The sequence below is a fragment of the Cnephaeus nilssonii genome (genome assembly GCF_951640355.1).
Source record: "Cnephaeus nilssonii genome assembly, chromosome: 7".
NCBI lineage: Eukaryota > Metazoa > Chordata > Mammalia > Chiroptera > Vespertilionidae > Cnephaeus > Cnephaeus nilssonii.
Window position 1 is genome coordinate 69,551,085 of NC_137078.1, and position 27,492 is coordinate 69,578,576.

A 27,492-nucleotide genomic window follows, 5' to 3' on the forward strand; every position below is an offset into this window, starting at 1 on the left:
TTTCATTGACTGACTTATTTCACTTAACATAATGTTCTCCAATTCCTCCCAGGTTGCTGCAAATGATGAGAATTCCTTCTTTTTTATGGCAGCATAGTATTCCATTGTGTAGATGTACCACAGTTTTCTGATCCAGTCATCTGCTGACGGGCACCTAGGCTGTTTCCAAATCTTAGCTATGGTGAATTGTGCTGCTATGAACATAGGGGTGCATATATCCTTTCTAATTGGTGTTTCTAGTTTCTTCGGATATATTCCCAGGAGTGGGATTACTGGGTCAAATGGGAGTTCCATTTTCAGTTTTTTGAGGAAACTCCATACTGTTCTCCACAGTGGCTGCACCAGTCTGCAATCCCACCAGCAGTGCACGAGGGTTCCTTTTTCTCCGCATCCTCGCCAACACTTGTCGTTTGTTGATTTGTTGATGATAGCCATTCTGACAGGTGTGAGATGGTACCGCATTGTTGTTTTGATTTGCATCTCTCGGATAATTAGTGACGTTGAGCATGTTTTCATGTGTCTCTTGGCCTTCCTTCTGTCTTCTTTTGAAAAGATTCTATTTAGGTCTGTTGCCCATTTTTTTATTGGATCATTTATCTTCCTTTTATTAAGTTGTATAAGCTGCCTGTAGATGTTGGAGATTAAACCTTTATCAGTGATGCCATTTGCAAATATGTTCTCCCATGCAGTGGGCCTTCTTGTTGTTTTGTTGATGGTTTCTTTTGCTGTGAAAAAGCTTTTTATTTTGATGTAGTCCCATTTGTTAATTTTCTCTTTAGCTTCCATTGCCCTAGGGGCAGTGTCAGTGAAGAATTTCTTTTGGCATATGTCTGACATTTTGCTGCCTGTGGATTGCTCTAGTATTTTTATGGTTTCCCGTCTTATGTTTAAGTCCTGTATCCATTTTGAGTTTATTTTTGTGTATGGCGTAAGTTGGTGATCAAGCTTCATTTTTTTGCATGTATCTGTCCAATTTTCCCAACACCATTTATTGAAGAGACTGTCTTTATTCCATTGTATGTTCATGCCTCCTTTGTCAAATATTAATTGAGCATAGTGGTTTGGGTCAATATCTGGATTCTCTATTCTGTTCCATTGATCTATATGTCTGTTCTTGTGCCAGTACCAGGCTGTTTTGAGAACAGTGGCTTTGTAATACAGCTTGAAATCTGGTATTGAGATCCCTCCTACTTTATTCTTCTTTCTCAGGATTGCTGTGGCTATTCGGGGTCTTTTTTTATTCCAGATGAATTTTTGGAGAGTTCTTTCAAGGTCTGTGAAATATGCCGTTGGTATTTTAATGGGGAGTGCATTGAATCTATAGATTGCTTTGGGTAGTATGGACATTTTAATGATGTTGATTCTACCAATCCATGAACATGGTATGTTCTTCCATCTGTTTACGTCTTCCTCTATCTCTTTTTTCAGTGTCCTGTAGTTTTCCGTGTATAGGTCTTTTACCTCCTTAGTTAAGTTTATTCCTAGGTATCTTAATTTTTTTGGTGCGATGGTAAATGGGATTGCCTTTTTAGTCTCTCTGTCTGTAAGTTCACTATTGGTGTATAGAAAGGCCATAGATTTCTTGGCGTTAATTTTGTATCCTGCTACATTGCCGAATTCATTTATTAAGTCTATTAGTTTTTTGACGGAGTCTTTCGGATTTTTTATGTACAATATCATGTCGTCTGCAAATAAAGACAGCTTTACTTGTTCTTTTCCAATTTGGATGCCTTTTATTTCTTCTTCTTGTCTAATTGCAATGGCTAATACTTCCAGTACTATGTCAAACAGGAGTGGTGAGAGTGGGCATCCCTGTCTTGTTCCTGTTCTTAGGGGAAATGTTTTTAGTTTTTGTCCATTGAGTATGATGTTTGCTGTGGGTTTATCATATATAGCTTTTATTATGTTGAGGTATGAGCCATCTATTCCCACCTTGTTGAGAGTTTTTATCAAGAAAGGGTGTTGGATTTTGTCAAATGCTTTTTCTGCATCAATTGATATGACTATGTGATTTTTATCTTTCAATTTGTTTATGTGATGTATCACGTTTATTGATTTGCGGATATTGTACCATCCTTGCATTCCTGGGATAAATCCTACTTGGTCATGGTGTATGATCTTTCTGATGTACTGCTGGAGCCGATTTGCTAGAATTTTGTTGAGGATTTTGGCATCTATGTTCATGAGGGATATTGGTCTGTAATTCTCTTTCATTGTGTTGTCTTTATCTGGTTTTGGTATTAGGGTGATGCTGGCTTCATAGAAGGAGCTTGGAAGTGTTCCTTCCACTTGAATTTTTTGGAATAGTCTGAGGAGGATAGGTTTTAGTTCTTCCTTGAATGTTTGGTAAAACTCTCCTGTGAAGCCATCAGGCCCCGGGCTTTTGTTTGTCGGAAGCTTTTTGATGACTGCTTCAATTTCGTCCATAGTTATTGGCCTATTGAGCTGTTTAGATTCTTCTTGATTGATTTTTGGAAGGTTATATTTTTCTAGGAATATGTCCATTTCCTCCAGGTTGTCCAGTTTGTTGGAATAGAGTTGTTCGTAGTATTTTGTAACAATCCTTTGTATCTCAGCGGGGTCTGTTGTTATTTCACCTCTTTCATTTCTGATTTTGTTTATTTGGGTCCTCTCTCTTTGCTTCTTGGTGAGCCTGGCTAGAGGTCCATCAATCTTGTTTATCCTTTCAAAGAACCAGCTCTTGGTTTTGTTGATCTTATGTATTGTTTCTTTGGTCTCTATGTCATTTATCTCCGCTCTGATCTTTGTTATTTCCTTCCTTCTGGTTACACTGGGCTTTTCTTGCTGCTCTTTTTCTAGCTCTTTGAGTTGTAGGGTTAAGTAATTTATTACCATTGTTTCTTGTTTTTTGCAATAGGCCTGTAGAGCTATGAACTTCCCTCTCAAGACTGCTTTCGCTGTGTCCCATAGATTTTGGATTGTTGTGTTTTCATTGTCATTTGTTGCCATGATGTTTTTTATTTCTTCCTTGATCTCTCTGGTGACCCAGTCCTTGTTTAATAGCATGCTGTTTAGTCTCCATGTGTTTGATTTCTTTGGATTGTATTTATTGTAGTTGATTTCCAGTTTTATGCCACTGTGATCTGAGAAGATGCTTGATATAATTTCTATCTTCTTGAATTTGAAGAGACTTTGCCTGTGACCCAGCATATGGTCTATCTTTGAAAATGACCCATGTGCACTTGAGAAGAATGTATATTCTGTGGCTTTGGGGTGAAATGTTCTGAAGATGTCAATTAATTCCATCTGGTCTAGTGAGTCATTTAGGATTGCTGTTTCTTTGCTGATTTTTTGTTTAGAGGATTTGTCCAGTGGTGATAGTGGGGTATTAAAGTCTCCTACTATGATTGTGTTGCTATTAATCTCTCCCTTGATATCCTCCAGGAGTTTTTTTATGTATTTGGGTGCTCCTATATTGGGAGCGTATATGTTTACCAGAATTATTTCTTCTTGTTGGATTTCTCCCTTTAGTATTATGAAGTGGCCTTCCTTATCTCTTGTTATGGCATTTACTTTGAGGTCTATTTTGTCAGATATAAGTATTGCTACCCCAGCTTTTTTTTCATTTCCATTTGCCTGAAAGATATTTTTCCATCCCTTCACTTTCAATCTGTGTGAGTCTCTTGTTCTGAGGTGGGTCTCTTGTAGACAGCATATATATGGGTCGTGTTTTTTTATCCATTCAGCTACTCGATGTCTTTTGATTGGAGCATTTAGTCCGTTTACATTTAAAGTTATTACTGAAAGGTATTTGTTTGCAGTCATATCTATTTTTGTGTCTGTATTCCTTCTTACCTGTTTATTTCTTCTTTTTACAGTATTCCCTTTAGCAATTCTTGCATTGCTGGTTTGGTGGTGATAAACTCCCTGAGGCTTTTTTTGTCTGCAAAGCTCCTGATTTCCCCTTCAATTTTGATTGATAGTCTTGCTGGATATAGTATTCTTGGATTCAGTCCTTTGCTTTGCAACACTTTGTATACCTCCTTCCATTCACTTCTAGCTTGTTGTGTTTCTGATGAGTAATCATTTGACAATCTGATGGGTGTTCCTTTGTAGGTAACTCTCTGTCTCTCTCTTGCCGCCTTTAGGATTCTCTCTTTATCATTTATATTTGCCATTGAAATTATGACATGTCTTGGCGTGGGTCTTTTGGGGTTGATCCTGCTTGGGACTCTCTTTACTTGCGTAACTTTTATCTTTCCCATATCCGGGAAGTTTTCTGTCATTATTTCTTCAAATAGATTTTCTAATCCCTGCTGCTCTTCTTGTCCTTCTGGCAGCCCTATTATACGCATGTTACTTCGTTTCATGTTGTCCCGAAGTTCCCTTAGGCTTTCCTCCTGCTTTTTAATTTTTTTCTCCAATTGCTGTTCAGCTTGAGCTTGTTTCTGTACCTGATCTTCTAACTCACTAATTCGGTCCTCTGCTTCTTGTAGTCTACTGTTGAAACTTTCCATGGTGTTTTTGATTGTAGCTATATCACTTTTCATTTCTTCCTGATTCTTGCATAAGTTGTTGATTTTCTCATCCATCCGATGTATAAATTCCATGACCATTACTCTGAATTCCTTTTCGGTCATGTTGCAAGCTTCATTTTCACTAATTTCCTTTCTTGGCGACTCCACATTTTCTTTCCTCTGTGAGTTATTTCGTTTCCCCATTCTGGCTATTACCAGAAAGCTCAAGCTTCTGTTTGCGTGGACCTGGGCCGTGTGCTGTGGGGACTTCGCTCCACCCTAGTTTCACTGAAGTGCTCTGACACTAGGACGTGTGGCTGTCTTTGGTTGGTGGGAACCAGACTTGCCCAGGATCAGTGTCCCCAGTGTTCTGTGTGGTCTCGTGTGCACATTTAGAATCAGGGGCCCTGTCTGCACCACACTGTTGGTATGTGCCGAGAATGAGATCCTTAGCATGTGCCAGGAGTCAGAGTTTCCCTGTGTCTGCACCAAGACTCGAGTGTCAAAGTCTCTGTTGCCTTGTGCGGTTTCTCGTTGAGAATCAGGGTCCCTGTGTGTGCACGCACCAACAATTGGGGTCGCTGGCTCTTAGTGTGAATGCGCTGTGAGTCAGGGATCCCAGGCAGCTGTGTCCGGCGTGCCAAATTCCCTGAAGTGGAGCTGCGTCCTGTGTGTGCTCTCTCTGCTGAGCCAAACCGGCTAGAGCGCACTTTCTTAAAAACCTGAAGGTGAGCCGGCTCAGTGCACTCTCCCAAAGTCCCAGAAGGGGGGCGGAGTCCGTCCTGCGCGCCAAATTCCCCAAAGGGAAGCCCCTCTGTGCAGGCTCTTAAGAATCTCCGAAGGGGGAGCTGTGCCCCGCGAGCCAAATTCCCCCAAATTCCCCGAAGGGGAGCCCTCTGTGCGCACTGACAGATTTCCCCGACGGGGAGCTGCTTCTGTCCCTTGCGCGAGCGCGCGCCAAATTCCCTAAGAGGGAGCGCGTCCCTGCGCAAAGCTCGGCAGCTTGGGCCGGGGGCGGGTCTATCAGTTACTATGGCGCTGTCTGTGCGCGCTGTGCGCGCTCCTGTGAGCAGCTAGGGCGAAGGGCGCGTCTATCAGTTACTATGGCGCTTTCCGCGCGCTGTGGGCGCTCAGCAGCTTGGGGGAGGGGCAGGTCTATCAGTTACTATGGCGCTATCAGCGCCTGCGAGGAGGGGGATAGGCTCTTTGACTCACGGAAATCTGCCGGGAAGTCTGGATTCTTGTTGTTTATTTGTCTGAAGCTGTGATAGCAGTTCTCTGTCCCCGGTGGCTGCAGGGTCCTGGTTTGTGTCAGAAGCCAGGATCTGAGTCTCAGGCAGCTCTGTTTCTCAAGATGGCGTGGTCTCTGCGTCCGCACCAGCCGCCGAGAAGTGTCCGCTTTGTGCGCGGGGCTCCGCCGTCTAGGGCTGCCCTGTTCGGGAGCCCCTTGGAAGACCTGCAGAATCTAACTGACCCTATCTCATACACACACACACACCACACACATCTACACTCTCCTCTATGGGTTCCTCACTCACACTCTCTCTCTCCCTACCTTCCTGCCGGTCGCCATCTTTTTCACCCCAATCTACCTTTCATTTATTACTGCATTAGTGTGATGGTGCTAAGGACATAAGGAAATAGTTGTTGAAAAGGCACACTGTTAACTTTAATTTTTAAACAAACGAGAAGTTGTCCATTCCCCATCATATTAGAATTAAACTTGGGAGTAACTCCAGAAATAAGTGTCTTTGGATTTTATTCCTTTGTTGAATGTAGTCACAGGCTAGGGTTTTCTAAAACCTCCTGGTGCTGTTCTTCAGGTGCCAGGAATCGCCCACCTGGACCTCAGCCGAGTCTTGGGTTGGTGTTGGCCCTTTAGGGTCCTGTCTTTGCTGTCGGGTCCTGGCTTTTTTTGCATGAATGACGATAGAGGTCTTGGAAACACTCCCATTCTGACTTGAGAGATAAGGAATAGGGAATCCTGCCAACACATGGGAGAACTGATAGGGAGCAGCACACCGCTGAAAGCCAGCCAGCCAGCCAGCCCAAGGGCCTGTGATCAGTGAGAGGCAGAGGTAGACTTTCCGTTGTCAAGGGCCTGTTCAGGTCATGTTACACAGTTGCTACTTCCTAACAACTGAGTTCCTCTGTGTGGCACAGAATGCAGACTTGCCCCAAATGAGGATTATTTGCTTGCTGGGTATCCTGGGCTACAGTCAGGGCCCCTGATTGAGGAAGCCTATCATTTCTGGTTAAGTTTTGGCAAAAAGTAGAGAGTTATGTATCTGTTGCCTCATTTTGGAGATGAAAACCCACCAACAGACTTGACCAGAGTTAGAATTCTAACTGTTGACAGCAGGAAAGAGAGTAATCTAGTCCAAATTACTAGTTTTTAGAGGGTCTGTGATTTTCCTAAGGTTACTCTGAAAATCAGTCAGTAGCAAAGCAGGGACTACAATTCAACTCTCCTTATTTTTAGGCCAAAACTCTCCACCTGACCAGCTGCCTATCAGGGCAGATGTGCTGGAAAAGTCTTTAAGAGAAGTAACCAGAAATGGCTCAAAGAGACACAGTGAGAAGCCCATAATGGAATTTTCACCTTCAAAGGCCTCTGAACAAGGATATAGTGTCAGACACCCAATACGGTCACCCTCCACTCTCCTCCACATACATGTTTTTCACAGACTATCTCAAGCGGCAGCTAGGATAAAGGAGACAAAATCCACTGATTTCTCTTACCAGCCAGGCTGCAGCCAGGGCAGCAGAGGTAAAGGTGACATAGGCTAATTAATAAAGCCCAGCAAGAAAACAGCAACAAACACTGACAAGGAAACCATCTGGCTAAACTTTAAAATACAAGCAGAAGCACCTAAAATAAATGTTGAAATAAAGCTTTTCATAAACTATTTTGCAAATTATATTTTGTATCTATGACCAGTACTGCTTTTATACAGCAGCTTTATACAGCAGCAGATGGAGTTCCAATATGTGGGGAAGCCACTAAATGCTGTCCTCTCAGCAGCCTGGCTCTAATCACCTCTGACCCTGCCCTGCCCAGCCACCTAGAAACAAACTGGTCTCCCAGCACCCAGGCTTTGGAGGAGATAGAGCTTGCAAAGGGCTGCTCTATGGAGAGCATTCTTTTGTCTAGTTCTAACAAAATGAGAAAAAAAACTTCGTAGCATTTCTGTTCTGAAGGTACTAAGTGCAAAGGAGGACCTTGAGTGAGGGTTTTCTGCTTTTCTTTCCCTAATGAGAAAATGCCTATAACCCATTGCTTCATTCAGTGTCAGTCATAGGAAGCTGGTTGACTGTACATTAATAGATTAACCCACCCAGCCACTGACAGATGCTCAAAAGTGTTTGCTAAATACAGCAGTGCTGGAAGATTAGAAAAGTTGTCTACAGTCCTTCCCTTAAAGAAATTGCATTCATGTATTTGAGGAGTCACATGTTCATAGATGACTATTTTTACTGTGTCCATGATTTTTCTAGGGAAATGGTTAAACTGAAGTATGCTGTCATGAGATTGTGAATGGTAAAATTTGATGTTGGTTACTGAACTTTTGAGTTCTCATTTTAACCGTCCCAGAAGTTGCAAATGCAGGTGCTTTTAGAGACCAGAAAGATAAGTATTTAAAGCGGCCTCTACTCAGCTCCAACTGATTGTTGCCTTATTGCCTTATGGTATTGAGGCCCCGTGTTGCCAGATGTTTTTTTGTGTGTTTTTTTAATTAGAGGTCAGAAACCAGACTTATTTGTGAAATCTCCCCATTTTTAAATGTTGTTAACTTATTCTAAAAATTTTTTAAATATCATGTTGTCCATATAAAATATACCTGGGCCATATGGTTTCTGATCTAAATTTTCTGCCCTGCCTAAGAATTCAAGCAACACATACTTTACTGAAATACTAGTAGATGTTGCATGATCTCTTCTAAGTATAAGTTTTATTACTTAAATATTTCTTTGCTCTTAACTGAAAAAAATTAAAACACATAAAATATGCCAAGAATTACCATCCTATTTCTAAGAAAAATGCTGTCAGTAAATAAATGTACCTCAGAATGAAGTAGAGAAGATTTTATAAATTATTCCCAAAGGTTTCAATCTGAGGGAAACCCCCCCCCCCCAACTTCATGGCACAGAAAGAGCCACACACACAGTTCCCCTTCTGTCAGGTCTCGGCATCCCCATTTCTTACTGGTGGAGACTGATTTCCTACAGATGGATCCCAATGAGTTATCTCACTAAATAGACATGTTTGCTTTTTCAAAATTGGACAGACACAAAGGGAGTTAAAACGAAGTGTAAGAAGATAGTGGGTGTCTATGTGCAACCCCAGAAGCCTTGAAGTCTGAGGTCAGACCGTCCTGAGGGTCCTTCTCGCCCTGGAAGCTGAGACCTTACTGAAATTTGAAAAGCAGTTTGGCCTTTGGCAGCATACAGATTTACCTCCCGATCAGTATGGGTTAAAGTAAAGATTACAGGTGGTTGGTTGGTGGTTTTTTGAAAAGCCAACTATGACCCAATCATTGTATTTCTAAGTAAAATGTAAACTGTTCATACATTCTCTTAAACATCACAGTGAAAAACAAGTACCCGTATATGTGATAGGGCAGGCAGAGGGCTCCACCTGCTCTGTCCTTGGCAAAAAACCTTGGCCACACAGATGAAAATGCAGGCTTGGCTTCTTCACGGATACTCATGTTGTGCCATCCCACTGGAGCACCGGTGGACCCCAAAGGCAGGGCAGGGGGTGGGGATCAGTTTTGAAATGTTTCCAGGAGCTCTGTCCAGCTGTCTGTCTGCCAGCTTGGGAGTGCTGCGCCAAACTACAGGGACACTGATGAGACCACGGCTCTGCTTACATTCTCTAGAGAAGACTTGGCTTGGAGTGTGGCTGCCTGGATTCGAAAATGTGTCCTTGACTCCATGGAGTAATTCTTGTAGTTTTGCCTGGAAGAGACCAGAGAATCAGACACATGAGGCTGCTGTAGAAAGTGCTTTTTCTTCAGTCTGAGCTGTGGGAGCCCACCAGCCAAGGAAGAGTTGTAGAGGTCTAAATCCCTGTCGCTGTCTAGAGAAAGTTGGGTGGTCTGCCAATAGGGATTAGCAGAAAGGGTGTGTAGCCAGCCCCTCACCCAGACATCATGCCTGTGGAACCCTCTTGGTCCTGATCGGTCCCTAGACTTGAGGTGTCAAGAGATAGATCTATAGGCTGGAACACAGGGGACCAGGGTCTTCACACAGCCCTGTGGCTGACTTGAGTGTGATCCTGGGCAACTCAATTCCTGCTTCTGGGATTCCAATTCTTCATTGGTGAATTGAGAAGGAAGCCTTCCCACGCTTGGTGAGAGCTGGGCTCCCAGGGACGAGGGCCCGGGCTCTGGACTGTCATACTGCACTTGCCAGCACCCTCCCTCTGCCCCAGCCAGGGCTAATCAAGCCTTACTTGGCAGTTTCCAAGAGTTTGACAGCCTCTTCATTTCTGCCTTGCTCCATAAACAGCAGAGCCAGCTCCAGCAGGGCATTTGGGATCAAGTAGTGGTCATATTTAATCTTCTTTTCGCTATGGGGAAGAAGAGGACATGGCTTATAGGCTTGCCCTTGAAACGTCCTTCAGGCTTCTCCCAGGCCTTCCCCAAATGGGAGGATCTAACCCATGCCCTCAAGTGGGGTTTCTAGCTCTGAATTCTAATTTGGGAAGGTTCCCACTACCTAGCCCTAGAAAGACTTAGGATCCACAGCAGAGCCTTCTAGACCTCTGCACCTGGGACCCAACTCCCTAGCAACCTATGGCTCATATCCTTGGCCACTTCCACCTCAGTCCCCAAACTCCTTTTTCCTGGTTGAATTATTTATTATATTGGGAAGTGCCCTATCTATAATATGGCCCCTCTAACCTACCCACCATGCTGTCCCAGAACTATCCTTTTAGAACCCAGATCTGCCCTGCTTGGTATCCTTCCTCACCCTTTTCTGTCTACAGGATAAAGTTCAGTCTTGTAAGCAAAACAGCCAGGCCCTTTGTAGTCTAGGTGCGCCCCCCCCCCCCCCTTATTTTGTTTGCAACCCTTTCCCTCTGTAATTTCACCCAGGCAGGAAAAGCCTAATCATTGTCCCTCCAACCTCAGGCATATCTGTGCCAAACATTTGCATATGCTGTCCCTACTCCACTTAAAACTCCTCCTTCATTGCTTTCTCTGTCCAATAAACTTCCCAATTTAACTGGCATCCTTGGAAAACCTTTCCTGGTATCTTGAATTAGGTTTAGGTCCCTCCTCAGGGCACCTGCTGTCTTCTCCACTTCCCTGTGCCACGGCCCTGATCATATCAGATTGAGTTGCCTGTAGCTGTTGATCTGTAACATTTGTATTCCACAAGGGCAAAGGCAGGGTTGGTGAATTACAAACTTCAGGGGCACCATTAACACTAAATTCAGTGTGGATAGGCTCCTTTAGTTGAGCAGTCTGACAGCCCTGCCAGATGAGGTCTGAATGATCTGTGCCCTGCAAGGCCCTGGCACAGAGTAGACACTAGTACACATGTAGTGCCTAGGGGGAGGCACTGGAGTGCACAGGAGGGAGAAGCAGCCCTAAAAAGTCTACCTAGGAGAACCAGGCCGCAGTAGCCATCTGGATTGGGAGCAGCCACAGAGGCACTTACTTGGCAGAGATGCTCCTGAAATTCTCCTCAGCCTCCTGGACACGGCCCAGGTATTTCAGACACAGGCCTTTCAGCAGCTTCACCAAGCACTCATCATCCACTGAGTACTCATTCTCTGAGAACAGGGCAGTGAGAGGAGAAAACAGGCTTGTTTGTGCAACAGTTACTTGTGGAGTCCCTACTCTGTGCTGGGCCCTGAGGACACAGAGGTGACTCACACATGGTCCCTGTCCTCAGGGAGCTCACATCTGGGAAGGAAAGACAATACAGTGAATCCAGGCTGCTTGAAGGAGGCCCAGGGGCTGTGGGAGCCCATTAGAGGCCTTGACTCTACCTGGGGGACAAGAGACAGCTTGGAGGAGCTGTCGTTGAAGCTCAGTCTAGAAAGGCACATCCCCAGTAGGGGGTGTGCAGGAGGCAGCTGATGGATGTTTCTCTCTCATTGATGTTTCTAACTCTCTATCCCTCTCCCTTCCTCTGTAAAAAATCAATAAAATATATATTTTTAAAAATAAAAGAAAGGCAAAGGTCAGTGACCAGGGTAGAGAAAGAAGGATGGACATTTTTGGTAGAGGAAAACTTCAACTGCAAGTCCTGTGGTCTGACCCAGCCTGGCAGATTCAAGGGCCTGGGGTAGTCACCTGGGCCCTTTTCCAGCATCTCTTCAGCCTTGGTGATAATCTCAAGTATCCCATCTGTGAGTTCGGGCTGCTTCCCAATCACAGCGTAGCCATTCCAAATGTACATCATTTCCTGAAGGTAGGGGAGCAAGTCAGTCCTAGGTTTCTTCAATGGGGTCTCAGTTTCCCCATCTGTAAAATGGGCAGCTCAGATCAGAGGATCACTAAAGGCCCCTATAAGCTTCTAAATATTGGAGAAATAATTTACCTCACCACTTCAGTGTTCCCAATAGAGTTTAAGACTGTGTCACCTCTCCTGTTCCCTCAAGGCGTTGGGCTTGACTTTCCATCATGAAAACTATGAAACTCCCTGATTCCTTTTTCTGCCTTGACTTCTAGGAAGCTCAGAATACTAACATGTTCATTCATAGTAATTTTGTTGTTTGGGTTAGCATTTTCTAAACTATCAAACCAAGTAATAGATGTGAAAGTGATTTGTATACATAAAGTTCTAGAAAGACATTACTGTTATGGTTCTTGTTATGTTCTAGGGAGGGAATTCAAGTTTAGACCAGTGTTTCTGAAGATCATAATATGGTCCCAAGTTAGCAAATGTTCCATTAAAAAAAAAATTCCAGGGCCCAATGAGTTAGGAAAAAACGTATTCAAGCTTCTTGAGACTTACCCTGCTGATTGGTATATAAAAGCTCCAAGGTCTACATCATATACACTTTGTATATAGTCTTACCTAATATATTTCAGAAATCATTTTACGCATAAATGGTATTTTCCAGGTTATAATTTGGGAAATTCCTAAATTTTTGGTATAGGTGCTTCCCCTACCCTTCCTTACAACACCCCCACCCCCATTTGATGACAATAGTTTTACTTTATAAAATATTTCTAAATAGCGATAGTCAGGATACAAGTTCTAAATACATTCTATAAATATTGAATGCTTTGATTTATAAAGTGTCTAACATTTTATCAGATGATTCTCATAACTGTTTTATGAAATGGGCAAGCTATATATTACCCTATTTTATATTAAGGAAGGGGGACCCTACCCAAGGTCACAAATTAATGAATAGTAGTAGATCCAGGACCAATAAAAGGTCTTTGAGGACCTTTTCTACTTCTCTGATGCCTGCTAAAATCATGCATGGAATTAGCATCATAACAGTGATTCAGAACATGGGCTCAGAAACCCGACTATTTGTGTTTAAATCCTGACTCTAACTCACTAGCTGTGCAACCTGGACAGGTTATTTTATCTTTCTACTTATGTCTTACCCACTTATTAGATATCTTTCTACTTTTATTATCTATTGGGACTTAGTATCCCCATCTGTAAAATGGGAATACCACTAGCACCTACTCAGAGGGTTATTGTGAGGATCAAATGAGGCCATGGGCAATGGGTGTGAGTAACCTTGAACACAGCTATTAATAACAGTGTCAGCTATTATTTCAGAGCTGACTAGACCACAGTCCCAGGGCTCGGGGGGCTCAGAAAAGCTCAGTCCGGTTATGGGAACAGTGTAAACAACAATCACATGATAAGACTGAAACAATCAGAGTAGGAACACAAACAGCCTCTGCCTGGGGACAGGGTGTAGGCTGTCTAGGAAGGCTGCTCACTTGTCACCCCACCCCCAGGAGACCAGCACTTCCTCCGAGGCAAGGGCTGGCTCAGACCCATCTGTCTCCCCATTCCAGGTGAATTGTGAAATCCTCTCCAGGCCCCTGAGGCATGAAGGTCTTTCTCCCTCATCCACTTCCTCTGGGCCCATGGTTGTACCCCTGGCTCTCAGCTAATCCCTATAATCCCAAACAAATGCAATCCCAAAAGACCTTCCTACCCACCAGAGCAGGGATTGGCAATGAGATGGGTTTGGAAGCGAGGTAGCGCCTGGACTTCCTGATGGCAAACTTCTCTGTGGGTAGAGATTTCCCAGCTATCTTGAGTTTCAGGCCTGGCACAGCCCTGCAAGAGAGATGAGGTGGGTGGGGGAGGGTGAGAAAAAGCAAGAGAGAACTGAGAGTCCCCAGACTGCCTAGTGGCTGCTTGGCACCTCTCTGGGCCTCAGTTTCCCCATCTGTATGATGATAGTGTTGGACTCACAGCCTACATCTTGTTTCACAGGCCTTGACCCAAGACCTGACCACTTCCTGTGGGTAGGCAAAGGGCTCCTTCACACCAGCTGGCAGAGGAGAGAATATACACAAACGCCCAGGCCTATTCTGCCTTCTAGCTGTCTCTTCTCCAGTCCCCAGGCCCCATTTCCGGAGGGGCCGACCCCATTTCACAGTGGAGACTAATACCCCAAGAACGGGGCGGGGGGGGGGGGGCGGGGGGACTTGCCCAAGACCGCACATCTGGAAGCTTTAATTAGCTCTTGCCACAGGCAGTTGTGGCCTCCTCAGCTGTTTACAAGGGCAGAGTAAAACGTGGTATGCAGCTAAGCAAGCCTCCACATCTGGGGCCTCACCCACCCAGCTCCATCCCACCTCTGATTTCTGCCACAGTCACGGGGTGTGGCTGTGACCCTCAAGCCTGAGCCGCCCAGGAAACAACTGGACCTAGTTGTGAGCTCCCCCACCAAACACCGCCCCTGTTGATTCACGGCAAAACTTCTCCAGGCCTGTTTTCTCCCTTCCAAAATGGAGATAATGATATGAAGGAGAGCAGAATTGTCACCCCACAACAGGCCTCTTTGGCAGAGGATTATTTTAGGCTGGTTATTTTTAAAAAATAGCAGACACAGGAAAAGCTCTTGAAAACCTAGAAGTTACCTTTTGTGAGAGACATTTATATTTACAAGGGATATCCCATCTGTTAAGTTACCTCCCTCTCTGTATCAGGAAGAGGTGATGACTAAATCTCTAGATGTTCATCAGTGCAGAAGAAAATGACTTAATTATGCATGACAACCTTACCCTTATTTACTGTGCTTTCCTGGTAACCCCACATACTGGCTCCCCACCCCCAACACCTTTAGTCTTCAGCTGAAGATGGTATTTAAGGTGCTGGATTCAGCCATTTTGGTGAGTTGCTCGGTTTTCCTGGGTCTCTCCCTCTCCCACATGTACAGGAGGCATTCATGTTATTTAACTTCTGTTTGTTTTTCTCCTGTTAATCTGTCTTTTATTATGGGGAGAGGAGAAGGGTTTCAGCCCCAAACCTAGAAGAATAGAGGGAAAATTATCTTCCTTCCCCCATTCTCAACCTGCAAGGCTGAGCCCTGCTCCACACCCTTTGCAGAAAAAGCAAACACAGCAGTTATAGGTAAGAATAAAAACAGCCACCCTTTAGTGGCCCCAGGCCCTACACCAGGCTCTTTAAATATATTCTCTATTTGATTTGCAAAACAGCCCTGCAAGACAGAGATTATTCCCATTTTATGGATGCTGAGATTGTCTGAGGTGACACAGATAAGAAATGGCAAAGGCTGGATTTAATCCTGTTTATTTGATCCAACTCTTTGGCTCTCTGTGTGCTTCTCTGAGTGTTAGCAGGTTGACTCAGCCAAGGGTACGTCTCTGGACCTCAGTGTCCTACTGACCTGACAAAAGAGGCTCAGTGGAAAGGATGTTGACAAAACCACTTTGGTGGAAGAAAGCCTCCGAACAGACTCAAAGGGCTCTAATAAGCAGCCGCAGGAGGTGGTGATGGAAGGGAATGGTGGGCATGTGGGGCAATCCTCGGGGAGGGTCCGAGCGCTCAGGGCCAGGGAAGCTGTCAGCTCAGGGTATCTGGATAGACCCTGGCTGAAGCCTACAATGGGGGGTGCAATGGTAGAACTCACCTAAACAACTCCACTTCATCATCCCCAAACGGCTTGTAGTCATCCTTCTCAAACATGCTGAGGTAGGCAGCCTTCATGTAGATGTAGGTAGCCTGTGAGAGGCAGGGCAAGAGTCATGTGAGGAGCTCACCTTCCCAGAACAGATGTGGAGTCTTGTGGAGCTGCAGACCACATCTTACTCTGCTGAGGAAGCCACAACCCACGTGGCAATTCATTTGGCACAAATACCTCATTTGGCCCAGCATAGGAGCTAACATTATCCCCAGCCCCAGGGGAGAAACTGAGGGAACTGAAGCAGCTTGAGAACTTGAGCTGGGATTTAAATCCAGGATGGGCCCATATGAAAGCAGCTGCCACCCTCTCCACTCTGAAGCAATGGAGAAAGTACTCAAGCAACCAGTGGATGCACAGGCAGTGCTGAGGATAGGATGGAGATACACAGGCCGGGCAGCAAGGGCTTCTGGGAAGCAATTACTTCCGACTGGGCCCCTGAAGGCCAACAGGAAGATTCACAGAGACACAGAGACCTTGAGGATGGACTTCGCAAGCAAGGGAAACAGCTGAGCAGAGCCTGTGTATAACCAAGATACAGATAGGTAGCATAAAGTATGGGATGCATAAATGAGATGTGAGGCAAGAAGAGCGAGCAGGACCGTGGGCCACAGCTATCTGAACTGGTGAAACTGCCTACTGTGTGCTAGGTGCTCTACATACATCACCTCACGTGATTCCCAAAGACAATGCTAGGGTAGGCACCCTCTGCTTCCTGGGACCTCAGAGCTGCTTGGGACAGAGCTGGGAGTGACCCCAGGTTTGTGTGGCTTTAAGGGCCTTGTCCACTGGATCCACAGCCACCCCTGACAGGAAAGGGGTGGCTATGCAGAACCCCCTTCCTCCTCCCAGAGATCCTGAAAGCTGTGCCCCTTCCCCACAAGTCCAGTGCCAGAGGAGTCTGGCTCTGTGCTGCCCTCCAGTGGCCGAGCCTGAACCACAGCTCCTGCCACCCCAGCTGCTGCCAAGGAACTACCTGCCCACCTGCCATTAGCGCAGAAAGAAGTGTACTGGGTGGAGGAGGAACCTGAGCCGGACATCCTGGAGCCTAGTCTCTGGAGAAGGCGGAAAGCAGCTCCACCTGGCAGCCCCACCCATGCTGAAGCCCAGGGCTGCTCCTAGTTCTACGCTGACCTCAGCACCTCAGAAAAACTGTTTTGTGGGGTGTGGTGGGAAGAATCACCCCTCACTGAAACCTGTTCCCCATCCTATCTTCAACTTCCCGGTGGCATCCTTGCCTTCTCCCTCTTCCCCATCCTGGCCAGCACTAAGCCACTAAGTCCTCATGATTTTACCTTCCCTCTAGCTCTTGCGTCCACTGGCCTTGAGCTATCATTCACCTCACTGCACCAGCCTCCACGCTGCTCCTGCTCCAGGCCACCAGGGATGTCTATTGTCCTAGTTTATATGGTCTCCTAACCCATCTTCCTGCACCCCCTCCTGCCCCTGCAAGCCATTCCCCACACCATGCCAGTCAGATCTTTTTATGTCAAATTACACCCGTATGTCCTTGAAATGTTCTTGTGATATCCCATCACACAGGATAAAACCCAACCCCCCTCTCATGGCCTGCAAGCCCCATCCAGTCTCCCCCAGTTTCCTCTCCAATTTCATCTCCCACTGTGTCCCCCTCCCTCACCTCATTCTAACCACCCTGGCTTCTGGGCCATTTCCAGAATACATGAAAGGCACTCAGCTTCAGGTGGCAGTGCCCAGCAACCACAGGAGGGAGTTCTTAAAGCCCAAATCTAAACAAGCATCAAGAGTTCCTTCACTGTCAGACTAAAGCCTAAACAGCCACTCAGGGCCCTCCCTGACCTGCTCTTCTGGCTCCTCTTCTGCCACTTATTCCCCATCACCCCTTAAACTCACCCCAGGCCTTTGCCTGGCCTTTCCTCTGCCTAAGATGTCATTGTTCCTTCTCTACCAGGCTTATCCATTGGCTTCCTCTAAGAGGCTTCTCCTCCCCCCCAGACAGCTCACCCACCTTGAGTCACCAGGAGGTAGGGTGGATGCAGTGACCTAGCATTGTGACACCTTTGGACATCAAGCTATTAAGGGATCTGTGGGGCACATTGACGGACAACAGCAGCTGCCTCCTCTGATGGGACTTCCACCTCCCCAGGGTTATCTGTTTGCCCTGGTTCCTGTAGTGTCTGTATTACTCTACCAGGTTCTGTGCAGTCAGATAGCCCTTGTCTTTAAGAAGCTCCAGCAGCCCTGGCCGGTGCTTCTCAGTGGTTAGAACACCAACCCCTATACCAAAGGCTCTTGGGTTCGATTCTCAAAACTGGGTTGCAGGCTCGATCCCCACCCCAGTAGGGGCATGTGCAGGAGGCAACCAATCGATATGTCATTCTCACATCAATGTTTCTCTCTCTCCCCCACTCCTCCCTGCTACTCTCACTAAAAATCAATGGAAAAAAGATCCTCAGGTGAGGATTAAAAAAAGAAGAAGAAGCTACAGCCAGTGGCTTAAAGGGGATAGTTTCTCCATAGTCCCCTGCACTTCTACCCACAACCCTTCACCTGGGGACACTGAGCCTCTTAGCATCCTGACTTGCAGCTTTTGACCTTTCTGTTCTCTTGACTTGGGGTGTCCTTTACTTACTCCACTCTCCACTCTAATTCCTCCTCCTTCAAAATCAGCTCAGATGTCTCCTCTTCCAGAGGCCTCCCCTGTCTTTGTGGCTGGGTGGCTGGGCTGCCCAGGGCTACCTCTGAGCTCCCCTTTCCCTCATTGCTGCACGGCATGCACAGTTGTCACCACCTAGTTTCTGGCTGAGGGAAACCAGAAGGCTCCACAGGGCAGAGAGGGATGCCACAACCAAGCCCCTACAGCTAAAAGTTGGGGACTCTGTGGTGGCCAAGGGCTGGAGAGTAGGAATGAATGAGGTCCCAGAACTCGGGGTGCTACAAAACCCCCACTTTCACAGGAAACCCTTCTGAGGAAAACACTAGAGAGAGTGGGGGCTGACCACCCCAAAGTCACAGAGCTGGATACCGAGCTGACAGCTAGGCTTCCTAACACCTGGGAGGCCTGGGCCTCCCTCTGCTGCTCACAGCAGCTGTGTGCACCCCCACCCCCACCCCCTCTTCCCTGTGTAGGCAGACCCAGCTGTCCAGCTTACTCCACAGGAAGGCTTCTAGGTCACCTGTTCAAAAAGGTTCCTGGAGTCTGTGCTCTTACTGGGAGTGGGAAGTGATGAGGAATGGATGCCGGGCCCACAGGGCTGGGCTTGAGGAAACACCTCTAGCAGCAGGGCAAGCTGGGCCTCCTCGGGAGACTTGAGGGACAAGGGAAAAGCAGAGGCCTTTGAGTCTCACAGAGCTGGCTTCAAACCCAGTCTGTCACCAACAGCTGTGTGAGCCAGGAAAGTCACACACCCTCTTAGCCACAGCAGCCCTGGTGTGCCCAACGGAGATAACTTCTGCCTTGTTGGGTGTGGTGTGGCGGAAGTGGCAGGCTCTGGGCACATGGTGAGAGCTCAGTGACACCCTGCCCCTTCCCCCAACCCCACCTGCCCCAGACCCAGGGAATTCCCTTTCATTTGGTCCCAGGCGGGGGTACTGAAGAAGGACTTCCATGCACAGGTGGGGAGGGATGAGAAACAGGGACTTAAAGACATTGAGACATATGTGCTAAGTAGTAACCTATACCAGATTAGATGCTGATGATCTAGATGATTCTAAAACTCTGTTCAGAATTCTGTGCTAGCATTACTATGGTAATAATGGCTAATGCTTATTTCGCCACTTACCTTGATATTATGTTTTCACCTATGGTGGGCACCTATTTTGCTCAATAAGCCTTTTGTGTTCTAGACCAGCAAAGTCCAATACAGTGGCCACTAGTCCATGTGACTTTTAAAATTTAAATTTAAAGTTAAATAAAATTGAAAACACCCGGTTTCCCAGTTGCACTAGGAACATTTCCGGTGCTCACTGTGCACATGTGGCTGGTGGCTACCGTGTGGATGGTGCAGGACAGAACATTCCCACCAGCGCAGAGGTTCTACTGGACAGCTCTCACCTAGCCAGTGCTAGCCGTGTTTCTGTCCCTGGTGACTAAAACTCCTGACTGGCACATTATAGTTCTGAAGTTTCTCTGCTCCTCGCTATCTTTCGTTCCTTCCCACCCTGAGTCCTATTAGAAGTTATGGTTCTGTTTAAATTCCAGCTGGGACATCTGTGTTCAGTTAGGAGTTTGCCCTTGGTCTGGGCGCATGGCCAATCTGGGTTGGCCTAGTCCCCCACTTCCTCCCAGCACTCGGTGTGAGCCCACCTTGGACCAGGAGTTCTCCTTGCTGAGCAGGTCGGCGTAGAAGTAGGCCATCTTCCACTGGCCCTTGTAGGTGAAGCACCACATCAGCTCCCAGTAGCACATGTGGTGGAACTGCTTCCAGTGCTGCTGGGCCTCACAACACTCCTCGAAGCGCCGGACGGCCTGTGGGCACCTGCTGTTCGGCCTTCCGGTGCCCCCCGGCCAAGCCTACCCACCCTCTGCACCCACCCAACTCCACTGCAGGCCCCGCCTGCTCCAGTGCACATGGTCCACCACTGTGCGGGAGACGGGCCTCCAGTCCTTATTATTCCCCCAAGTCTCACAGGCCTCAGGCCCAGTTCCTGCCTCTCTCTGGAGCTCTAGTCTTTCCATCATAAAGTGAAAGTACAGGATAGAGCTATCATGGAGGGAGAGCAGGTAGTGGAAAGTGTTAACATTAAAGCAATGTAATAGCATCTGTGCCTCAGAGCAAACTCCAAAGGTTTCCATAGCTCCTCCAGAGTGAGCTGGATCTGGGGCATCTGGGCCTTGGCCTTGTGCTGGGGTCTCTGCCACGACTGTGGTCCTCCCCTCTCCAGCCCCTCCGATGGCTCCTTCCCTTCTATGGAGCCCTCACTCTCCACCACCCGCCCCCCTCCCCACCTCCCCAGGTCCAGCCTGTCACCACACCCTGAGTACTAGTAAGTGGGTCTTCCCATGTCCCTGCCTTACACCAGCACCTCCCTCTCCAGGAGCGCTGCGTCCTAATCTCCCTGTCAGAACCCTCTCCTCCCCAGACTGCCTCAGAAGTGCCTCTCCCACTCCTGCTCTGCTGTCCGTTTTCTCTTGGGCCCCCCTCCCAGCCGGCCCTGTTCCTGAGTACATCTCTGTGCGTCTGACTTCCTGCTGGCCTGGGAGACCCCATTACTTACGGCGTCAACATTGCCTTTGATGGCTTCAATCCGCCCTGCAAAGAACAGGAAGATGGCGCCCTGCAAAGACACAGGTGTGGGTCTGTGTGGGCCCATGCAGCACACGTGGGCAGGGGTGTCTGGCAGGAGTGGAGCTCACCTTAGGGTATCGCTTCAGGTAGGGCTTCAAGAGCTTTTCTGCCTCCTCGATGTTGACATTCCCGGTGCCTGAAGGAGGTGGGGGTACAAACACATGTCACCACCACCACGGGCTCCTGTGATCCTCTCGGCAATCCACCAGAGCCTTCTCAGGGCCTCTGTTCCCCCCTCTGTGAAATGGGGATAATATTCTATCTCTAGAGGGATGTGAGGATTAAATAAGCACAGATGTCGCCTCTAGCATATTACAGGGCTCAACAACTAAGAGTCCATGCCCATTAACCCAAAGGAGCTGTGCCCAGAACCCCAAGGAGCTGCCTACAGGGTCCTCACACCCTCTACAAGGTGGGCATGGGCATCCCCATTTCACAGATGAGAAAACTGAGGTTGGGACCTACTCAAACTATGAGGAAGTGAGTAGTCAACAGGCCCCAGGAAAGTTGAGGTGGCTCTGCTGTTTGTGGTTTCAGTGCCCCATCCCTAGTCTCAGGGGCCCAGTCAGGGTGTGTAACCCCTCACCCTCTTGACCCCTGCCCTTAGAGCCAACCACACCCCAGAGGACCTGCACTGGCCCCAAGGACACTCCTACCGAGCACGAAGGTGAGGAAGGTGTGGTAGCACAGCAGCAGCATGACGCAGAGCACGGCTCGGAAGCTGTGCCCCGAGGCACCCTCCGCCAGCTGCAGCAGCCCATAGTCCTGGGGACAAGAGACCAGATTGAGGCCAGCAAGGCCTGGGCTCCCCAAGCCCACCCTGGGACCCACGGAGGCACAGGGGCCTGGAGGTGCTGCTGGCAGAGTGGTGTACCCAGGAGGCCAGGTCAGCTGCCCCCAGGCTGTGCCACCCTGGGGAAGGGGCTGTCCCTCTCGGAGTCTCAGCCACCTTCCTGGGGGGAGCACGCACTGCTGCTAAGGCCACAGCAGAGGCTCAGGTCTAGGTGTCCCCACCTCCTCCACAGCCTCTCGCCCATTCTTCCCCTTTTTCACCTGTTTGGCTGGTAGTGGGTGCTGAGGCCCTGAGCAGCCCCAGGCCTGGTAAGGGGAGGAGGAATGACAAGAAGGCAGATAATCTTAACCCACAGGCCCAGGGCACAGATGGGACCATGAGGATTGTGGTCTGGGAAGGCTCCCTGGAGAAGAAGACTCCAGAGCCTGGCTGGGGAGGAGCAGAAGCCAGACCCCACTCGTATCCCTGACGGCACTCTGCCTCTCAGTCTGTCCTCCAGTGTTCCTGTGCTTGCTAGGGTACAAATCTGCCTCCCCTGCCTCACACCCTGCAGGGCTCCCCTACTTCCAGGATAAAGACAGAGCCGGCGCTGGTGCCTCCATTCTGGCCTCGCCACCTCTCTTCCTGGCCAGGCAGGCCACACTGTCGCACTACGGCCGGCAGTTCTCAAGCTCTTCCCTCCCAGCATCATCCTGAAATCCTACCTGTGACCCAAGGGCCTTCTTAAGAAAACAAAACTGAAAGGGACTTTCAGAGCCTCCCACCAGTGTTTTCCCGCCCGGGTCATGGACCACATGTGGCGACCAATATTTTAGAGGTCCACGCACAGGCATGAGGAAGCAGAGGTCCCACGGGAGGGTCTTCCCTTCTCAGTTCTCTATCTGTCCGTCTGACGGTGTCTGGGAGAACACCTGGGCTCCGTGCTGGGCCTGCTCAACATCGCTCTGGCTCTGAGCTCCCTTCCTCACGGAGGGCACGGCCTTGGCCGACCACTGGGTTTTCGTAAGAGTGTTTGGTCCTCATAGTGTTTACTGTTACGATTGTGTTCTGTGTAGCATGTTTACTTTAAGTAAATTTAAATAAAACTTACGAGCTATTTTTCAGAAAAATAACATATAACTAATAATATAGAGGTCTGTGCACATGGCAAAAATCAGCAAGGGCTAGAAAAAGTTCAAATTTGAGAAACACTGACCTGGTTTATTTATTTTATTTTTTAATATTTTTATTGATTTCAGAGAGGAAGGGAGAGAGATAGAAACATCAATGATGAGAGACTCATTGATTGGCTGCCTCCTGCACCGCCCCCTACTGGGGATTGAGCCTGCAACCCAGGCATGTACCCTTGACCGGAATCGAACCTGGGACCCTTCAGTTTGCAGGATGACACTCTATCCACTGAGCCAAACCAGGTCGGGCACTGACCTGGTTTAAAAAAAGCCCTTGTTTTACTGAAAAGAGGCTCAATGTCACAGGGAGAAGGGCATGCCTTCTAGCCAAGTTCCTTCCCTCACACCAAGTCTCCTCTGCCAGGAAGCCCTTCTTGATCTTCTGCCTGGGTACTCAGGTTCCTGCCCTCAGTAAAGTGAGTCTGGTTTCCCCCCTCAAGGCCTGACGCATAAGAGGGCTTCTCTTGGGCATGTCCCACACCAGAATATAGTCCAGAGGAAGGGACTTGCTCCAGCTCTTCACCTGTCAGGCTCAGGAAACAAGCCCCAGGCCCCTGCACAGAGCTGCCTTCCACAGCCACCCTAGCCCAGAGCCTCCACCCTGTGAGGTGACCAGGCAGGGCTCATGGCCCCACTTGCCTGCAGAGTAGACTGAAGCCCAGAGAGATCTGGGCCTTGTCCAGGGAACCCATACCGATGGGGGCTGAGCCAGAACTGGCCCCTCGGCCCCGCAGCCCCTCAGCCACCTCTCATCTAGCTGAGTTCCAGTCCTGGAGTTGGGGGGGTCTAGGGTCCCAGAAAGTAGGCATTACCTTGTTTCCTGAAAACCCCACAAACTCCAGCAGCCTCAGGATCCTAGTAGGAAGCATGGACAGCGTCTGCAGGAACAGAAGCAGGTGGGCACGTGCAGGGGCAGCTGCCCTTCCCACTCCCCAAACCCTAGAGTCCTGGGGGTAATCCTGGGGGTGCAGGCCCTGTTTCTGCAATGCCAGGTTGCCTGGAAAGCCAGCTTCCCCAGACAGAGAAGTATGACAGTCGACAGGAATGGACTGCGCCCAAATTCTCTCACCACTCCCAGCTGGGTCACCTTGGGCAAGTTACATATCCTCTCTATGCCTCCGTTTCCTCATGTGTAAAATGGGAATAATAATAGCCCTTACCTCATGGGGGTGCTGTGCAGATGGATCAAATTAATCCATGTAAAGCCCATAGAAAGGGCCTGCACATGTTAGTCAGCTATTGTCATTACTACACCGAACCCCTACTTTGGACCAGGGGCTCTCACTGCATTTGATCCTCAGAACAGCCCAGCATAGAGGGCTTACTGACCCTTTTGACAGATGGGGAAACTGAGGCACAGGTAAGTGGCAGGACCTGACCAAGGCCCCAGAGCTCATCAGAGGTGGAGGCAGTCCTTGAACCCAGGTCTGGCTATAACCTGCTAAAGCATCCACTGCACTTTGCAGCTGTATTTCTCAGCACTTGGCCCAGGATCCCAGCTCCCATATTACATATGAGGAAACTGGAACTCAGAGTGGGGCCAGACCTCTGCCCCAAGGCCTGCTCTTAGAACAGGCTTTGCCTGAAGTGGAGAGAGCCGCTCCCACCCCTTTCCCACTACCCCATATCACACACAGACACACACACACACACACACACACACACACACACACACACGCTCCTCCCAGGTGCAGGCACGTCTTTTCTGAGCCTCCCTGCTAACTCCTACTGTTCCTTCAGCCTAGAATGCCCTTCCCTGCCTAGAAAACTTCCCCCACCTATGGATGCTTCAAGATCCAGCTCAAATACTACCCCCTCCATGAAACCTTCCCCAATCCCCCAGGAAGGAGTTTGGCTCTCCAGTCCCTGTGGGTTATCAGCTGTTTCTGGGCCTGTCCCCTTCCCTGCCATTGATCCGTGTTTATCCACCAGCCTCCAAGGCTGAAAAGGCCCTGGTTTACTGTGCCACTACAGTAGATTTTAAGCTTTCAACTTGACCTGGGAAGAAATGCACAAAAGGGACTCTGGAGCCAGTGCCAGCACCCACTGCTTCCTCACCCAAGCTGGGCACCCCCCAGGCTACAACAGGTCAGCTTCACCCCTGGGGCCAGGTTTGGCACAGAGCCAGGAGCGCAGCAAAGACCATGTGTGTGGCGGGATGTGCAGGGGAGATTAATTTTGAGCCCAGACACTGGACATGGGCAGGGGCACTCCCACTCACCAGGTTGAAGGCACCCACACCAAGCTTCACGCCTCCTTCAAAGTGCCTGTGGTTCTCCCCCTTGCAGTATTGTGAGGACTGCACGAGGCTGTCCAGCTCCCTGCAGAGGGAAGCAAAGCACATATTGGGGGCTGGGTCTCATCCCAGCTGGGCCTAACCATGCCCCATTCCCAGCTGACCTCAGAACTCTCGGTAGTAGAGATATAACAGTTCTAGCAATCCAGGAAGCTGGTATTTCCAACCACCTCTCCCACCGTAATAACACACTCCTCACCCCTGAATGTCAGCCATATCAGCCATAACGCACCTGCCTTGTCCAATACCTAGGCAGTTGCTTGTGCTCTGCATTTTGTCTAAAACACTTTCTCAACCTCAGCACTACTGGCATTTTAGGCTGAATAATTCTTTTTTTGGGTGAGGGAGCTGTCCCGTGCATCGTAGGATATTTAGCAGCATCCCTGGTTTCCACCCACTAGATGCCAGTTGTGACAAACAAAATGTCTCATGGGAGGGGGGGTGGATTACCCCCAGTTGAGAACCACTGGGCTAACTCCAACACCCCCTCTTCCTGGAGTTGCCTGGTTAGAATCCAGCTCTTTCCCCAGCCACCAGCTGTACAAAGCCCATATCACAGCGGCCTGGGACAGCACCGCGGCCTTAAGGTGCCCTGCCTTCTTCCCTGCCTTAAGCACCTTGAAGGCTTTTAATCAGCAGACACTGGCTGAGGCCTCTCTGTGCCAGGCACTGAGGGACAGCAGGGAGCCACCAAGCTGCTGCCCCCCCAAGTCTCCCACTCTGGGGGACAGATCCCCAGGGGGTCTGTGAAGGTAAGGAGGGCCTCAAAGGAGAAGAACCCTGGGGCTGGACGCAGTCTGGGCTTCAGGGAAGGCTTCCCTACGGAGCTGACATTTGAGCTGAAAACTAAGGGATGAGCCTGGCACAGAAACAGTGTTCCTGGCAGAGAGAACAGCACGCCCAAAGGCCGTGAGGTAGGAATGAGGTTGGCCATGACCCAGGCCCTTATTCTAAGGCGAGAGGAGCCTCGGATTGGCAGGGCTGACCTGACAAGGCTTTGGAAACATCACGCTGGCAGCTGGTGGGGAGACTGGAGGAGCCAGAATGCTCATCTGCTTTCCCTCACAATTCCGGCACCGACCCACCGTGGGTGTGGTGCCCACATATCGCATGGCGTGTTACACCCAGCAATACCTTGCAGTCACACTCAAACCCTCTCTGCTGGGAAATGGTCACATTGAATGGGAGAAATAGAGATGATAAATAGTCTCAAGTCAATTCAAGTAAACTTTTAATGGAAAATGGTTTTTAATGCCAAATTGGGGTTGGGGAATGAGCTTCCAGAGCTCTTCGGATTTGGGAATTATAGGTGTTTGTAATACCATGTTAGGTGAAAGTGCTCTGTTTTGAGTCTTCACTCTTTCATCCATAGACCTGGCCTCTGCCTTGCCCAGTGCTGAGATGGCACAGAAATGATCTGGCCCTCGGGCGGTTGCTTCCATCTGAGGGGGTATGTGGACACCATCCCTGTGTACTGGAGAGGTCAAGGAAGGCCTCATGGGGAAAGGCTTCACCTGGATGTGTAGGCATTGTGCTGCTATTCTCAAAATTACTGTGTCTTTCCTCCTGCCCCCACCATACCAAGCTGTTAGTTCAGAATCTGTGTCTTAAGTACCTAGTTCAAGGTCAGGCACAGAGTAAACAGTCAGGGGAACCAACAGACACACCCAGGAAAACCAGGGGAATAATATCCCAGAAAGCTGAGGTCCCGAGGGTGCAGAAACCTGCCCGAGGTCACACAGCATTCTAGGCGTCCTGCCTCCAGCCAGTGCCCTCCGCCTCCCACAGAGCAGCCGGAGAGGCCCGCGGTGGCAGATGCTGTGCCCCAGGCCCCCCGGCAGCCCCACTCACTTGTAAGTCTGGTAGCTGTTTCGAACTTTGATGCCGCCCTTGATGAAGCTCACCATGTTCTCATCCTGCAGGAGGGAGAGGTGCTAAGAGCTGGGCCTGGGTGGGTAGCCAGAGAAAGATCATACAAGACTCTGAGCCCTGCCTTCCCCTCCCTAGGTCCAGCTCCATGAGGGGCCCTAGAGGGGTAGGGTCAGAGGTCAGCCAAACCAGGTCTCCCTGCCCTTGGGACTTGAGATGAGGGTCTTGCTTACCAAACAAGACCTCCAAAATGCCCCCTTCATGCTGGGAGAAAGGCCTGGAGGAGACACTCCCCATGATTCCCCCATGGTTCCCGGGGCCTCCTCTCCGTGGAGGAATGTGGGACAGGAAGAGGGGTGCTCATTTTTGGATTGTTTGTGTTTTTCACAAGCTGGTATTTATCACATCTGTAATTTAAAGCACTAATACCTACAGCCCACCCAGCTGTTCCACTCCTGGGTGTACGCC

General features: G+C 48.7%; 1 protein-coding gene across 3 annotated transcripts in view; it reads right to left on the minus strand.

Annotated features, from left to right (window-relative positions):
- TTC39A (tetratricopeptide repeat domain 39A) overlaps window positions 1-27,492 on the minus strand; it is a 63,571-nt gene that overhangs the window by 8,020 nt on the left and 28,059 nt on the right. For all 3 annotated transcript variants that reach the window (XM_079776928.1, XM_079776927.1, XM_079776929.1), the window contains exons 6-18: window positions 27,007-27,071; window positions 25,081-25,180; window positions 23,672-23,737; window positions 21,554-21,662; window positions 20,966-21,033; window positions 20,827-20,886; window positions 19,916-20,077; window positions 15,580-15,671; window positions 13,637-13,757; window positions 11,792-11,903; window positions 11,151-11,265; window positions 9,937-10,053; window positions 6,071-9,440 (exon numbers count right to left, since the gene is read on the minus strand). In XM_079776928.1, the coding sequence (XP_079633054.1) occupies window positions 9,317-9,440; window positions 9,937-10,053; window positions 11,151-11,265; window positions 11,792-11,903; window positions 13,637-13,757; window positions 15,580-15,671; window positions 19,916-20,077; window positions 20,827-20,886; window positions 20,966-21,033; window positions 21,554-21,662; window positions 23,672-23,737; window positions 25,081-25,180; window positions 27,007-27,071 (1,311 nt within the window). In that variant the 3' untranslated portion in view covers window positions 6,071-9,316. The remainder of the gene's footprint in view (window positions 1-6,070; window positions 9,441-9,936; window positions 10,054-11,150; window positions 11,266-11,791; window positions 11,904-13,636; window positions 13,758-15,579; window positions 15,672-19,915; window positions 20,078-20,826; window positions 20,887-20,965; window positions 21,034-21,553; window positions 21,663-23,671; window positions 23,738-25,080; window positions 25,181-27,006; window positions 27,072-27,492) is intronic.